Source organism: Xyrauchen texanus, chromosome 2, assembly GCF_025860055.1.
Source record: "Xyrauchen texanus isolate HMW12.3.18 chromosome 2, RBS_HiC_50CHRs, whole genome shotgun sequence".
NCBI lineage: Eukaryota > Metazoa > Chordata > Actinopteri > Cypriniformes > Catostomidae > Xyrauchen > Xyrauchen texanus.
Window position 1 is genome coordinate 15,425,098 of NC_068277.1, and position 16,257 is coordinate 15,441,354.

Here is a 16,257-nt window from a genome sequence, read left to right on the forward strand (position 1 = left end):
AAGCTGTGATTGATAATCAGGGTTATTCCATCAAATATTGATTTCTGAACTCTTCATAAGTAAAAGAAAATAGTATTGTGTTGAATATGAATATGAATATGAATTTGTTTTCTTTGCATTATTTGAGGTCTGAAAACACTGCATCTTTTTTGTTATTTTGACCTGTTGACATTTTCTGCAAATAAATGCTCTAAATGACAATATTGTTATTTGGAATTTGGGAGAAATGTTGTCAGTGCTTTATAGAATAAAGCAAATATGTTCATTTTACTCAAACACATACATATAAATAGTAAATCCAGAGAAACTGATGGTCTCTTAATTTTTTCCAGAGCTGTATACTGTATAATATACGTATATATATATATATATATATATATATATATATATATATATATATATATATATTTGAATATATAAAAATATATTTTTTACATTTGGTGAAAACTTGACAATCTACTGTGGATCCAGACCTCCCACAGAGTTTCATCACTCCCACTTATGAGCTTTCCTTCACCTCTGTAAATCCCCTCCCTATTCACTATTCCTCACACCCTCAAGAAAGAGTTTGCCCCTATACTCTGCTTGATCTCTCAACAAAGAAGCCAAGTGGAATATACCCAGTCTCAGATTATAATTTTTCAAATTAACATTTCACTCTCTTTTGCCATGCTTGTGAACGGTTCAAGCTACCGGACCTATAAATTACCCTTAAAGGTTCCACTAAAGGTCAGCAGCTTCTGCATGAGTTGATCTCTGCACTTTACATCTCTTTTTGCTTTTTTAGGCATAAAGAATGTGTATAGAAGTGTTACTTGAGCACTAGCCTGAATGCAAATCCTCTCTTTTGAGGTTTGGTGTGGAATAGTGATGTTGAGTCATAGAACATCTTAGCCCACTTGAGTTAATTGGTAGGCTTATAGTTATGGACGATGATAATTATGTTGGCTTGACAGTGCCAACATACTGTTATTGTACAACTTGAGTTAGGATTTTATTTTTATTTTTTTAAACCTCTGGGGCTTCTATCAAGCTAGGACTATTTTCCTCAGTGAATCCCATACTGGGTGCCACCACAACTGGCTAGGGTGCCACGGAATCTGTGCTCAGATCAATATTTTAATTCCCAACGATGTTTAAAGTACCGGCAGTACTGGGTACTGACTCAATTTGGCATTACAAAAATGTGTCTCGTGGTGAGTGCATCTGAAGGCATGAACAATCAAATGTGCTTCTTGGCCAAATTGGAGTGGTGGTGGCGTAGTGGCTAAAGCACAGGGCTGTTAATCAGAAGGTTGCTGGTTCTAACCCCACGGCCACCACCATTGTGTCCTTGAGCAAGGCACTTAACTCCAGGTTGCTCCGGGGGGATTGTCCCTGTAACAAGTGCACTGTAAGTCGCTTTGGATAAAAGCGTCTGCCAAATGCATAAATGTAAATGTAAATTGCCCCTCTTGATGTGATATTAATGTAAACACAGCTGTTAATGCACTGCAATAGTGTAAGATGACGAGATTAATATCTGTGCCGCCTTGACATTTTATTAATGTAAACACAGCCGTTAATATTAGGGATTTCTTCAGCCAATACTGATCACTGATCTTCCTGTCACATGATCGTTCAATACCAATACAGATCATTTCACCTTTTATCAGGATTTGTCATAAATATGTAAGCTTTCTGCACACTGCCACTATTAATTGAATTTTCCTCTTCCCAGTAACATCACTTTGCCAAATGTTTGCTGACAAAAAGTTTAAAAAGTTGAAAAGGTTTATTAAAAATCTTTAAATCAAGTTTAGGGTAACAAAATAGTCTCTATATTAGAGATAGATAGATATCCCTATACAAAATTAAGCTTAGTGTCAATCTGAAGACAAACTGATAACCCATAGGTGCAATTCAACTTAATGTAACATTTTTGGTGTATGATTATTTGTCATTATTTAATTTACTTATTATTATTCCTTATTCTATTTATTTTTGCGTTATATTTAATACATTATATTGTGGTATCTTAATATTGTATAAAGAATTATTATATTTATAAATTCCATCCCTGCATTTTCATTTAGTTGGATGATTGTATTAATAGTTAATTTTTCACTTATTTTTGCATGAGGGAGATGAAAGGAAAGCGGAGAAAGAGCGCATGTTTCTGGACTCTACGGGTGCTACTATTGTTAATACCGAATCGGGAGATATTTGATGAAAGATGTTTGAATTGCACCACATCTTGTAACTCGCATTATTATTGAGATGCCTTTGCCAGAAGCTGCCGCCATTCACAGCTCGCGTTGTTTTCCCTTTGCCTGGTTGCTTATGAAATGCCACATTAACAGTACAGTATACACACTTTTAATACTTGCCATACTTCTCCCACTGCATCGAATCAAGTTTGTTGTCTTGCAACACTATGCCAGTATTCCCCACAGTGACAGTGCTGCTCAAGTCTTAAAGGAGCCACACATCTTTTGCAACATGAGTGGTCGGTTTATGCGATCGGCCAAATTACCGATCACCAATCGAGTCATAAAACTTAAATATTGTCCGATACCGGTCAGTGGCATATCGATCAGCGCATCCTAGTTAATGTATTACATGAGTGTAAGCAGACAGGACAAAAATCTTATATCTCAAAATATCAGATCAGTTTGATGTGTAAATGATTACAATAGACCTAAATGTTAATCAAATAACAACATTGACAAGAAAAACAATGTTGACAAGAAAAAGAATAAAGCACAATCTGTCCTATAACTTAAGTAGGCTAGTTTGAAGCCCAATACATTTCAATGACAGGTCTGTTTTTCACTCTGACTGCTTTGAATTAGTATTTCTTCAGGATTATCAATTATTATTATTATTATTGTTTTTTTTTTGCATTAGATTGCTTTTTATGTTTTTATATTATGCTTTTTTATGTTTAATTGCTGCTGTTACTGAAAAACGTAAAGCACTTTACTCATTTGAATACTGGCTCTTGAATAAATACATTTAACACTTGAAGTAATGTTTACTTAAAAGTAGGCTACATTGTTTTTATTTTTTTATATTTATTAATATTAAACTTTATTCATATTAATGTCTTGGATGTTTTCAATAGCACATTTATTTATATATTTATTTTTCAGTGGTTGGAGTGCCATGGAGAAAACACTACAAAGTGGTGCTGTAGTTTAAAAAAGTTTTGCAACCACTGATCTATCTTTATATCCCAACTCTTATCACTGTATATATCTTGAGGTCTATACAATCTTCAAACTTCAAGGATTTTTAAACTTTTTAAAAGTTTGTCTTGAAGAATTATTTGTAGTTCAAACAAGATAAGAACGGTAAGAAACAACAACCTGCTAGTACAGAATTCAATACAGTCAGAAACACTGTTGCAACGGCACATACTCATGATTGTTGCATTAAGGACCATAATGAGTGTTTCATAATAAGGCCCTTTGCATTATGTTTGCAAGCTTTTACAGTAAGAGCTGAATGGTTGAGAGGAAAAATGGCAAAAAAATGGCATCCTCCTTATCTTTTTCTCTTTACAGTGACAGATAATTGTATTCTGAGAAATAGTTAACAATAGAGCCATCATCATAATAAAACTAATTCTGTGCTGATTACTGTTCGTTGGATAAGGGTTTTGCATTGTAATCACTTTTTGCATTAAATTCATGTAATGAAAAGGATGCAGTCATTACCAATTAATTCCTCGGCGACTGTGAACGGAGTCTTTAGGATGCACAATTCATTCCAGTTGCCGTGGGGGCTCAGGACTGTGAAATTGGGGACCCTGATGATACCATTATTCTAATGACGCTCTCTGAAGAGATGGAAAAGATGGTGAACTTAGATTGCTTCTGCAGTTTATCATCATAAATGGTGTATCAACCTGCTAGGCTTAAATTAACTGTTGTCTTTCTCAGTTTTAAATGATCTACTACTAGCAATGCCAGGTGCAAATAATCAACAACTGGGCCCTCGTTCAAAATTTCTGGATGAACAGCTCTGTGTGGAGGCTGAAATACATTTTTGGTGGTCCTTGGGAAATTCATATGCATATATCATTGCTGGATTGATGCTAGTCATTTCTTGTGAGACAAATGACACCTATCATTCACTTAAAGTGTGCATTTTCTAAAATTCCTCTTTGTCTTTTTGCAGGACAATAACGAACTGCAATTTACGGACAGTTCAGGCACGTGCATTTGCACAAAACACACATCTCCGCTACATGTAAGTAAAATGTTTCTTTTAGTAATGTTTTTGAGCATATTTTGCATTTATTAGTGGAGAGAGAGTGACAGGAAATGACAGGGAGAAGAGGGTGATAAGGATCAGGAAATGTACTCAAGCTGGGACTTGAACTTGGGTCGCCTGTGATGCTACTGCCCATGAGGCTACGACTCTGATGAGTAGAATGTTTCCTAATTCAGTGGTTCTCAACTGATGGCTCACCACCCAAAAATGGGTTGCATGTCTGTTCTAATAGGATCATGAACAGCAGGGAAAAAACAATGTTACATACAAATAATGAAATGCATCTAACCATATAATTGTGAGTATTTAGGATATCAGAAAAGACAAAATGTTTATATCTTTAGTTGCTGACATCAAAGATAGTACATCCTATGCAGTTCACTGGGTGTTACTACTGAACTATAAAAATGTGGTACTTTGCTGGGTTGCCACTTGATGCCCAATGTAAAATCTGGGCCAGGAAGCAAAACCAGTAGACAACCACAGTTCTAATGCAGATGAAATGTTGTTTGATAGTTAACGGATTAGATCACCCAAAAATGATAATTATCTCATCATTTAATCACCTTTAAGCCATCCCAGATGTGTATGTGTTATTTCTTCAGCAGAACCGAAATGAAGATTTTTATAAGCACGTTTCTCTGCTTTGCTCTGTTTGTCCATACTATGAACGTGAATGGGTGCCGTGAGGCTGCTGGCTGTTTGATGGTCCAAAGGGCTTATTTAGGCAGCATGAAAGTAATCCACACAACTCTAGTCGATCAATGAATGTCTTCTGAAGAAAATGTATAGGTTTGTGTAACAAACAAATTGATAATTAAAAAGTTTTTAACTTTAAATCATTGCTTCTGCCCACCGCTGTATTGCTGTTTGAAATTACCTAACCCTCGTGTGACATTCGTTCCTCTGTTGTATACAAAGCATGCGCTTCCGACTTACATCACGCGACAGCTCCGTGATGGGTTGACTGGTAGCAGGATGCATTTTTTAAGTTTTAATTATCGATTAATTTTTTACACAAACCTATCGATTTGATTTAGAAGACGAATGGAGGCGTGTGGATTAAATTTATGCTGCCTAAATATGCCTTTTGGACTGTCAAACTGCCAGCAGCGTCACAACACTCATTCACTTTCATTTTATGGGCATAAAGAGCTGAAATGTGATAATAAAAATCTGCTGAAGAAGGAAAGACATACACATCTGGGATGGCTTAAAGGTGAGTAAATCAAGAGAAAATTATAATTTTTGGGTGAACTAATTTTTAAAAGGTGTAGATCAATCTGATATCGACCTGATATGATTTTAAATGCTCAGTGTGATTTAGACTAGTATGACATTTTCCTGGATCAACAATTCTTTTTGTTTCTGAAACAGCATTCCTTTCAAACTATAAGGCTGCTAAACACTGACCCAACTGCTACTCAACTACTTTTCTGGATGACTGGTCGATTAGTAAATCTGTATAGTAATGGTTGGTCATGCTGTTTTGGAATTTCTGAGAGAAACCACAATGCTCTCATTACTACATTTTCCACCACTAATGACAATAATCAATATACTGAGCTGTGGCTTTTGACGTTTGTCATAGCCTGCTTGGTCACTGGATCTCACAACCAGAGCAATGCATACATTTGATAGAGAATGCATTAATGGTCTCAATTGTTGTCAAGCAAACTGTCTAATCAGTCATGAATGGATTAAAAAATACAAGATCTTGCATTCACTTAAGGCACAAACAGAGCAGATGGACAACTAAACAGTTCATTATGGAGTTATTAAAAATACGGTCAGGAACTCCAGTGGAAAAGATGATTATTGTCTTATTTAATTGTGGTTCTCAGAGGATTGAAATGGTAGGGTTTGAAGTTGTAATGCCCAAAGGTAATAAATCTCCTTTAGATGTAATGAACAACAATTTCAAAGACAACTAATTTTTATTAAGGCTGTGTGGGGTAAGTTGAATTAAGGGCAGTTTTTAGTATATTCATTACACTAGTTATTATCGTTCAATCAAAGAAAAGAGTTGTACAATCTAACATTGAATGCCTTTCATTAGCTATTAGTACTCATTATTTAATTGGTTTAACTTATCAGACATACAATATTCAGAGGATAAATCAATCTATGATTATAAGAAGTGTAAGTAAGAATTCAACAATTAGAAGCATACAGAGTGCAACAATTGGCATCTAAAAGTAAAAATCCCATTATTTTTCTACATAGATAAACCCATTTTTAAATAGCCAAATTCCTGTTGATGTACCCTACCCACAAACCTTAAGCAAGATCCACCAATCAGACAAGGTGCTGATTGCAAGGAAGCAGGAATTGCTGGAAAAAAGCTCAATTCACATTGTGAATGACATAAGCCAAAATGCAATTTATTGCATTTTATACTTACTGTCAGTGACATACAGCAACAACATACATTGATTTGTATTGCTGATAGGATATTGTCACAATGCTTTGTGAGATAAGTAGATAAGTACTTATACTAAGTATTCTATATCGTATACATCGTCTTAATATCAAAAGTTATTATTCTTTTTTTAAAACAGATCAAATGCTGAAATGTTGTAATTAATCTCGAAGCTGGTTTGTTTGGTTAAAGTTTTTTTTTTTTTTATGCATATAGAGATGAAGAGTGGGAAAGATCTCACAATTACTGCAATTTGATTATGAAATATTAGTTTATTGCAAATTTGCATCATGCATTTTAGGTTGATCTGACAGCAAGCTCCTTAATCTCAACTAAATTTCCATCACAAAGAATTCCCCAAAGAAAACTGCTTGTTAATTCCTCACTTTGACTTGAATGAACCTTTTGGATTTTATGCATCCTAAATGTCCTGTGTGGTTAATGAGGGAATGCAGTCTGGTTGGCCAGACGTTGTGTCTCTACAGCCCACATATCAACAGGGGCCTAATAAATTTGAAGGACCCATTATAGGGAAGGAGGTAAGGTCATATACTCTTGGGTGGGCAGAAAGTCTCTCCCTCATTAAGTGTGCCTCCCCTACATAATTCTCCTTTCCGAAATGTCACTTTCACCACTGAAGTCCCTTTGCTGACTTCTCATTTAAATAGAGGGCAAATATTATGTAAATATTATGTAATTCAAACAGATTGGCACAAGAATATAATAACCAAAATGACTTTTTCTGTCTGGATGAAATATTTAGAATTACTATTATTTCAATATAATAACATAGTCAAAATGTAGTTTTTTAGTAATAATAAATTCATAATTTTATAAACTGTATTTTTCTATTCAAATATGGTTGTGTGCAGTATACTGCCAGATTTGTAATGCACTTGCTGTAGTTTTTTCCCCATAAGGCAATGTAAGGGACAACATTTACACTTTTTTATGATATTGGGATATTTGTATAACAATTTTCATACAAACAGAATGTAACACGAAGTGCTTTACACATTAAAATACCAATTCCCCACCTCACTATCGACACACAATGCATTAAACAATATTATAAATAAAATTGTATAAATAAAGAGACTCAATAAAAACAGGGAGTAAGGAACTGGGAGGTAAAATCCAATTAAAAGCCAGACTAAAAATGGAGGTCTTAAGTTTGGTTTTAAAAATATCAACATTCTCTGCTGCCTTCAGGTCTTCAGGAAGGCTGTTCCATAGATGTGGGCCATAATAATAAAAGGATGCCTCACCGTGGGTTTTTGTCCTGACTTTGGGTATTATTAAAAGGCCACTACCCGAAGACCTGAGGGTTCTAGAAGGTTCATAGGATAGTAGCAAATCTGATGAATAGGTGGGACCAAGCCCTTTAAGAGATTTATAAACCAATACAAGGATCTTAAAATAAATTCTGAAGGAGACAGGGAGCCAATGCAGAGATTTTAAAATTGTTGTAATATGTGCTCTCTTTCTGGTCTTCGTCAACACAAGTATAGCTGAATTTTGAAGCAATTGAAGTTGAGATATATTCTTCTTGGGGAGACCAGAAAGCAGAGCATTACAGTAGTCTGTCCTGCAGGTAATAAAAGCATGCAGTAGTTTCTCTGTATTGGCTAGAGAGAGAAACGGTTGTGTAACAGTTACCCTGTCTTGTTTCACTGTTCCCTCTTGTTTGCCATTTTTGTCATTTTGTGCATTTCTTAATTTTCCCATGTCCATGTATTTAACCCTGTCTGTTTGTTCAGTCGCTGTCGGTCGTTGTTTGTTGACAGATGGGACTGGCGTGGGGGCGAGCTCGCTGACCGGTGGGGCAGGTGAATGTGGATTTGTGCCTAAATGATCAAATACACGTTATAATTATGCCAATTTAGCATTTTCTTTCCATTCCTTGCATTGTTTGAACATGTTTTATGCACAAAATTAACACTTAAGGGAAATTTAGACCCTACACATAAATTGATTTTTATGTAAATTGGGATTTAAAATAGTGATCAGTGTATTGAAAATATTTTTTTAATCTTTTAATTTCTGTCTCCCTTTTATTTTTTGGAATCAGATTCATGTAGTGTTAATCATAAACAGATAAGTGATGTATTTTCAAAGTTGGCAAACAGTGTTCATTATAATGGGGGATAGGTTTTGCAACTCAGTCCTCAATACTCACTACTCAAGAGTACTTTTAAATGAGATACTATTTTACTCTTACTTTAGTAGTTTTTAGGAACAGCTATTTTTAACTACTTACACTACATTTTTTGGAAGTAACAGTACTTCTACTTGAGTATGATTTTTCAGTACTCTTTTCAACCCTGTTTAAAAGAGATCTGACATTCAAAAGTGCCATATTCAGGGTCATGGGTACAATTTTCTTAAGGGGTGAATTAGTATATGTTGGTTTATGTATGCATATGGTTCTAAGATTTTGGAAATTCTCACCATACCTATCTTTGGTGTTATGAAGTGTGGTGCTATGTCTAGTTGTGGTAATGACCAGAATTATTGAATAGTCGGGTAAGACATGTTACTGTTAAAAGTGGAACTAAAACATGAAATACTAGGATCTAGGGAACATCAATCACTGACAAACTGGTCAGCAAGCACCGACTGGTGGCATAGACAGTTGCAGTTAGTGGTAGCTGTGTTCATATGAGCATTCTGTATGCCATATGATATGTTGGCAGAGAGCAAACGGCTGCCTGAAAAAAGGCCTCCTGTCCCAAAAAAAGATTAAAATTAAAAAGCCTCCTGAACTGCCCCAATCCATGGCCATGGGTGGGGGTTGGGCCAGAGATAAAAACACTGCAGTGGGCAGCAAATGTTTTTTTTATATAAATACTAGTGATGCACAGATACTACTTGGTAGTACGCGTATTGGGCCAATACTCGGGAAAAAATACTCGTACTTGTACTCGTAAATATGAAATAATGCACGGCTCTTCGAAAACATGTTTAAAAACATGAGAAACATTTTGGATTAAGCACATGAGTTTTTATTTAATTCATCTTTACGTGATATGTGCGGCTTCTCTCTCTCCTTGCACGCCTGTGTTTGAGGGAGAGCAAAAGAACGTTCCAAAAATCATATGTGTTTTGTGTAAAGAAAAAAAAAATGTAGGAGTTATTGACTGTCATTTTTACTTAGCCCAACAACAACACAGGGTAAAGAAATCAAATGAACATCAAACTTTGTCAGGCTCAACGCAACAAACCCTGATCAATCAATCAATACTAAGGCCGCATTGCCCAATCTGTGAATGCCCATAACAATATGAATAAAATGACACTGTTCAACCAAGAACATATCATACAAAGTGTTAGCTTGGTTACTTTTGAGGTAAGCTACACCCAGAAAACGGTTCTGAATTGTAATTTTGAATGACTGAAAATGCTAATATTGGCTATATTCAGATATCAAATTGAAATAGAATGGCATACGTATACAGACACAAAACTTTTCGTATTGGTACTCAGTATTTGTTGATACCTAAAACTAGGTACTTGGTACTTGTATCTGTCTTCAAAAATTGTTATCGGTGCATCGCTAATAAATAAGGTTTATGATTTATGATGAGGAAAATTTTTCAGTATAGACAAATTATTGATTCTGAGGGTTAAGTTTCTTTCACTTCAGCTCTAAACAATAAATGTGTTATTAATTATGCTTGAGTTTTGTATTATTGTGGGTTGGACACTAGCTGGTTGTGAATAGCTGTCACTCCAATATTATAATAAACACAATGCATGTGCTATTTATATGTGTGTATGCACATTAATATATGTATAATTTGCAATTAAATCCATTTAAAACTGGATATTAAAGTCAGTTAGTTTGACTTTGAATTTATACAGTATATTATCAGTGTAAAACCCAGGAGATCACTTTAATTGATCTTAAGAACTTCTGCTCAGTGAAGCCAGATTTCCTCTTTTTGTCTTACTGATTTGCTGTTTACTGTTTCTACCGACACTTTACTCATTCCAGACACTCATACAGACTCACCAGACAGAGAGTTTAGATAACCACTTATTTTTGTAAGTGCTTTAGTCAGACTCCATTTGGAAGATGCAGCATGCATTGTTCAATGAGACAACAGTGGCAGTAAAATTGTCTATTCTTATTGCACCTATTTGGAGAAAGTCTTCACGCATTTTGCTGTGTATTTGTCAAATTTAATCTGCTATTTTCCAAAACACTGCAACTGTGGATGGTGTGACGTGCCACAATGGAGGAGTTTCTTTAAGATATATGAACACCCAGGTCTCTGTCATTAAGGCAAATACTGAAAGCTGTAATAGCTTGAAAATTGCTATTCAAATGGTTGTTACAGAAGTTTAGTTTTGTGTAGTGAGAATTTTGACTATTAGCATAAAATTCGGTCCAATCTAGACCTTGTTTTAGCCAAGAATAGCCCAATCAGAATAGAAGGGTCTGTCTGACCCACATTAGAGAAACCAACCACAGTTCACTTTTTTTTGTGTGATTTTGAGTCCGTATATTTGAAATAGATCATATCACAATAATGGACTGGCATGGAAAAACAAAATCATGCAAAATATGGCGTGGCAGAGACCACAAACATTTGTACAGAATACACAGAAGAAATTAGGCAAAAATGTGTTTACACTTTTTGATCAATATTTCTGTCCAAGGGTAATATTTACAGAGTATTTTACAGAAACAACACAGAAAACAAAGCAGAACATACAGTGCTGTAATGGATATCTAATTTCTTGCTACTAATTGCCTTAATCAAAGCTTTCTTTCAAAAATTTAAGGCCACTAACCTAGCAAACTTTGGCTAATTACTGTATCTACAAAGTACAACAGCTTTGTTTCCAGCTGGAAATGGTGCAGCTGACTCCCAGAAGTTGTGTAGCATTAGCCAATCATATTGGAGCAGTTGATTTTTAATAGTTCTTGCCATTTTTGAGTGCAATATGCATCAGATGGTTAGTGAACAGATTGTGGGTTGTCTGCAAGTGTGCCATCCGAGACTGAGAATCTCTATATATGATTTTGGGTGCAGACACACAGTTAAGGAGGGAGATTTGAGAGCTTTCCAAACATCCCCATGAGTTTTGCCAAGCAGATGGTATTTAGTGTTTGTTGAATGAAAAGTGATAGCTGTAGTCGGTACAGATTGCAAAGGCAGCTTACTTCAAAATGTCTACTGTACGTCAACTAATAAGACATGTTCAGATTAATTGTTGCTTCTGCTACAGACTAACCAAACAGTTGAAGCCAAGTTTGCACAGTGTATTTCTTTGCAAATACCTGCATCTTATTCACTAACCCCCCCACAATGTAGTTTAATCCTCCTATTGCGTTCAGAATCTACTCCACAGAGAACAAATGGGTGCGAGAACGTGTCCAGGATGCAATTGTGATCAAAACAACAAGATGCAGTTGCTGAATGAAACAGAATGCTCTCCTTTTCAGAGTTTTAACTTGACACCACATCTTTAAAAGCATTACGAGATACATGACAATGGTCAAAGATGTCTCTTTGGTGTATGTTTATAGACAAATATAATTCAAAACAGTAGAGTTGGGTCCCTTTTGGTGTTAATAAATAGTTAGTAGGCCACACTAGGCCTGTCCGTCCTGCTCTCTCTCTCTGTCTCCGAACTGAGCCCTAGTGGGTGGGGCAAAGGGTGCAATGACATAAAGTAGGCGTTGAAGTTGTTGTTGTAGAGGCGGTCATGAATGAATGGTACCCCTAATGACATGGGGAAGTAGAGATCGGGTCATTTTTGCTGCTTGGTTTAAATAAATGGCTTAATTGCATTGGGGACTAAGTTTTGAGTTCTGAATGTTTTTACAGTATAATGACCTCTTATGTCAAAATATCAAGGAAAATTTGATTCCTCATGACATGACACCTTTAATCTCACGCTATTACCACTCGTGGAAAGCAGGTGTTAAATGGAATTTGATTTAAAAATTCTTCTCAACCGAGCAACCAAAACTGATTGAACGAAATGTATTTAGTGAATGTAACACTGGTGTCGTGGAGAGGAAGATAGGAGACACATAAGTAGATACTTTTAGGACTTTTAATAACGCTGGAGTGGAACAAACTATTAAACAAAACATCATAAACATATCTTAACACTATCAATAACTGTCAAAGAAATGGGCAAAACTAGAGGATATTTATACATAAAGAAACTAATGAGGGAATGGAAGACAGGTGAGGAAGATGAGGAACAGATGGCAGTGATGAGGGCAGTGCACTATGGGAGATGTAGTCCGAATATTTTGAAATAAGAGTCCTTAGGAAAACATGAGGGAGACAGACTGTGACAGTGAATGGGGTGCTAAAACAATGCAGACAACATGTGCAACTAACCAATGCTATCATTAGGCACATTTAATTTGTAAAAAATTCCCTGCTAAATGTCACTCCCTTTTAGTTAAATCTTTGAAACTTGGGACACTCTGCCACCATCTATGGCTAAAAAACATAAAACAAGTTCTAAAATTACATTTTATACTATAGCCAGTTTGATGATTACAACATCACTGGGACATTGCTATTTACTTGTCTGTGTTTGCTTTGTTCCAGATTAGAGAATGTGAGTGGTGTTGAGTGGAAGTTTTTTTTTGAAAGTCGAGGCATCTGTGTGTTTTATCATTCTTTGCTTTCTGTCACCCAAAGTGATCTGCAAAGAAGTCATCAGCAAGCAGGGAATGGGAAATGGCAAACCTGAAGTAAGGCAGAGTGATTACAGAATGCTTTGTCACATTCACATACTCATGAACTCACTGTGAATTGTTGAAATGGTCATTTGAAAGTTCTTCAGCTTGGCCCAAGTGTATGTAAGGGAATTTTAGTAGTATAAATGTTCATGGTATGAATTAAAGTGCCTGTGTACTGGCAACAATAATATGTAGGAAATTTTATAATGGAATTGGCTGCATTCGACCCATTATTAGACGGATAAATGACAAAAGATCAGATTCGAAATCTGAATAAAGATTGTCCACCATTAAAAATGTAATCCACTCACAATTTATATGTAAAGAATTAGCTTAATTAGGGAATTATGATAAATTCACTTATTGAAAGAATTAAGGTGTACGTCTGATCACTTGGCCATGCTGAGTTGATATGATGCATCTGTTAACTCCTTAGAGTAATACTATTCTCATGGCTTATTGAAAATAATGTCAAAAATATGTTTAGATATGGTTTGTGCATCGGAGCACAGGGCTTTTAAAAATGTAATTATCTTTGAATAGAAACAGGACTTTATAGCTAATCTAAAACATCAAACTAACTAACACATATAGACAAACATAAACAGGTTGGTGAGTAAGATGCAACAGAAGGTTCATGGAGTCTATAGACAACACCTTAAGAACCATCGGTTCTTCATTTAGAATAAATAAACTGATTTGCTATCAAGTTACTCAAATTATATTAAAGAGATACCAGCACTTTCAGTGAAAGTTGGAGATATACTTGTGTTTCTTTGCGTTGCTTTGTTTCTTTGGCTCTTTGTTGAAATTTCTGGTTGTTCCATCGATGTCTTGGATCTCTGTTAAGATCGTAGATTGGAATGATATGGCAGGGCTTTGAAGTGAGGCCTCCCGCAAGTGTGACTCACAACTCCCTGTCATGTGTGTGAGTCGTAGTGCAGAGAAGAGAAAAGTTTTCTCAGAACTTTATGTCCTGAACTTTCCTGGACATTGTGTGGATCCTGGGAATAGAAGGGCTAAGAGCCCAGATGGAAAAGGGCAAGAGCGCGAAGAGAGGAGAAGAGCAAGAGATTAAGAAGCCGTTCGTCCTAGGTAGAGAGGCTTTGTTTATTTGAGGTTGGACACACCCCAAAGGTGCCATGAGCCAATCAGAAGTGTCTTTTCAGATACCATGTGATAATCTTTCCGTCCGTCCTTTTGAAAGTGATTAATGTGTCTTTGTCTGTGAAGATTATTGTTTTCCTCTCAAAATAGGGCAATGTTTAATCATGACCTTTTATATCTCAAATACTACTGAATATATCAAAAATTAATTAACATAAACATTCCTGAAATGCATAAAGAATCTTAACGATAGTAAACATGATGTGCTTTATCATGAATGGATACAATTCTAATAATATGACATGAATAAAACAAGATTAAAGATTATAATCATCAATTTGCCAGTTATAAGTGATTACAGATCACTACAGATTTGAAAGGTTACATTAGGCTACAATCACTTGTGCAAGACAACATTTTACTATCAAAAAATTATTTTGATAGGAGTTTCCTGAGAGTATGAGCCATCCACGAACGCTGTCTCAGTGTGGCTGTAGCCCAAACAGGTGAAACAGTGATCGTGGTTGTCAAAGGTGGAGAGGTAACAACCGCAACCAGGAAGTATACACAGATGTGAAGACATCATTAAAAAGATGCTCTCATCAGTGCCACTCTTTTAGAGAAACTGCACTTATCTGTGTAGAAACCGCTGAAATGCGCCGCATATCCAACAGTATACACAGAGGTGAATTGAACGGCAGTGGAATTCATTGAATGAACACTGTTAGGCTCTGAATCTGAATGAGTAGTTGCGAGCCAGCTCCTTTTATACCTGTATGTCTGGGGGAGTGACATGCAAATTCCACTCACCAATTCCCATTGGCCTTTTCTCAAAGATCAGAGGTGTTTGGGGCTCCCAAGAGGGACCCCTAGTGTCACTACATCGACACAGCGTCGAGTGAGTGACAGATAGGGAAGTTAGTTTTGAGATTGTGTCAAAGAGCCTGGATTAAGATGAGATGTCATGCTAACAAGAGTTCAAAGGGATCCTTCCAAAGTCTCCTTTGTTTGTTTTATTGGCCAGATGTGGGTAATCTCAGACTCCTTGGCACCAGCAGAGGAGAGTCTTTAATTTATGACATTGAGGAATTTACGGTGTGGATTGCAGGGCCTCTGTATTAGTTTCTTAATCAATTTTCCGCTTTCAATTACTACATTGTTCATATAGGCAGGTGTGAGCTCCAATTTCTGGTGGAAATGTCAATAGAGGGGCACCAAATGCGAGTTGTAAAATTAGTTATCTTCAGTTGTAAATAATGTAATAACAGAGTCAACAGGAATGCATATTTTATTAATCATACACCCTAACCCCAACCCTAAACCTTAGCATCAGTGCAGTAAAAATGTAAACCTCTGAAATGGAACCTCTGAATTGCGCACACCATAGTTCATGTGAATGTGTTTACATCTTGGTTTCAACACAGGGATGGGAATCCAGGTCCACTTGTCAGTGACTCGGCAGAATGGTGTCAGTGTCAGGGTACTGGAACATTCGGTAGCAACGTGTCGACCTTCCGTGTGATCATGCAGGTTCCAGACAAGTGACCTCTAAAGATTGATGCTTTGGCTTCTTTTGGTACTATTTTTATTGGTGTGTAAAATATATACTAACTGGCCAATGTTTGTTCAAAACTTCAGTTACTTGATATTAACCACTTGATAAACTGTTGTTTTAAGGCATATCAAATAATATTCAGTGTAACAGCACTCTTGCTCATGTGACATTGCTTACTTATTCTATTATTTACAA

General features: G+C 36.0%; 1 protein-coding gene across 2 annotated transcripts in view; it reads left to right on the plus strand.

The window, feature by feature from the left end:
• Window positions 1-16,257, plus strand: part of ntrk3b (neurotrophic tyrosine kinase, receptor, type 3b) — a 210,110-nt gene that overhangs the window by 34,365 nt on the left and 159,488 nt on the right. For both annotated transcript variants that reach the window (XM_052092076.1, XM_052092085.1), the window contains exon 3: window positions 4,165-4,236. In XM_052092076.1, coding sequence (XP_051948036.1) covers window positions 4,165-4,236 — 72 coding nt within the window. The remainder of the gene's footprint in view (window positions 1-4,164; window positions 4,237-16,257) is intronic.